A 1256-nucleotide genomic window follows, 5' to 3' on the forward strand; every position below is an offset into this window, starting at 1 on the left:
CCATCTAAGAGTTTTTACTAGCACAGACTCCACATCAAACTCTCTCTTGGTGTAAAGGGGAAGAGTGCGCGAGGGCACGGGCGTGGGCACAGGTACTGTCGCACACCCCCCATACCTTGTTTCACAGCCTTGGACAGGATCAGCTTCCCAGACTTTATCTGGGCTTTGGCGAGATGCAGAGAGGCTGTTAAGAGCTGTGCGGCTTTCACCAGCTGCTCCACGCACCTGCACCGGAAGGAAGGCAGAGAGTGTTATCTGCGAGCCAATGCCTCCCACTCCGCCCTCTACACATCGGGTCACCAGAGAGCATTTCTAAAGGAGTATCATCCTCCTTGACATTTTTTTTTAATATTTTATTTATTTATTTAACAGAGAGAGAGAGAGATCACAAGTAGGCAGAGAGAAAGGCAGAGAGAGAGGGGCAGGAGGCTCCCCACTGAGCAGAGGGCCCAATGTGGGGCTCGATCCCAGGATCCCGAGACCATGACCTGAGCCAAAGGCAGAGGCTTAACCCACTGAGCCACCCAGGTGCACCCCCCTTGATATTTTTAATGCATAAATAACTCCTGAAGGAAAAAAGGTTCAGCACAGAAAAAAGCATGTGTGAAAAGACTCAAGAACCAATACAACCTCTTCATCATCAAATACCTTCAACAGTATAAGTCACAAGGAAGAGGCAATACTAAGGCTGCAGAATCTTTGAGTCTTGGCTCAGAGGTGGAATCTAGGCCAGTGACATAACCAAGAGCTCCCTTGAAGCTCTTCATGAGACACAATCTCTAGTGTCTGACAGGACCTCCATCTCAGACACAAATTTACAGAAAGCAGGGAGAATTTGGAAGCAAATGACAAAGGGGGCATGTACCCCCAGTCTTTGCTCAGCTGGCTGATCTGGTCCACGGCCACACTCTCCTGGATCTGGTACGAGGAGACAGAGGATGTGCACAGCTCCAGGTGGCCGCCCTGCATGGCCCTCAGGTCCAGCACTCACTCCATGAACATCAGCATCACGTTGAGGTGGTGTAAGGTGTCTGTGTGTTCTCTCTGTGGCAAAGCCAAATTGTCTTAGAAACTTAGAAACTAAGAAGGCGGGCATACTTGTTTCTGTATATACACTGCGGCCAAAGCTACTGTGTTTTTATACTTACAAACATCAGAATGAGTAGAACAGACTACAATTTTTAAATTCCCCAAAACTAGTAGGAAAAGAAGCACAGGTGAAACACAATGTGGGTGTGTGGGTGTGTGCATGCGTT

General features: G+C 48.5%; 1 protein-coding gene across 1 annotated transcript; it reads right to left on the reverse strand.

The window, feature by feature from the left end:
- Positions 1 to 28: 28 nt before the first annotated feature.
- Positions 29 to 1238, reverse strand: LOC111140603 (serine/threonine-protein kinase ULK2-like; the record flags this gene model as incomplete). The annotated part of the gene is made up of 2 exons (XM_022492803.1): positions 866 to 1238; positions 29 to 225 (listed from the first exon to the last, which is right to left on the reverse strand). Coding segments are annotated over exons 1-2 (301 nt in total), but the record flags the coding sequence as incomplete, so codon positions are not given.
- Positions 1239 to 1256: the final 18 nt, after the last annotated feature.

Source organism: Enhydra lutris, unplaced genomic scaffold (genome assembly GCF_002288905.1).
Source record: "Enhydra lutris kenyoni isolate GAN:26980312 unplaced genomic scaffold, ASM228890v2 scaffoldscaffold5628, whole genome shotgun sequence".
NCBI lineage: Eukaryota > Metazoa > Chordata > Mammalia > Carnivora > Mustelidae > Enhydra > Enhydra lutris.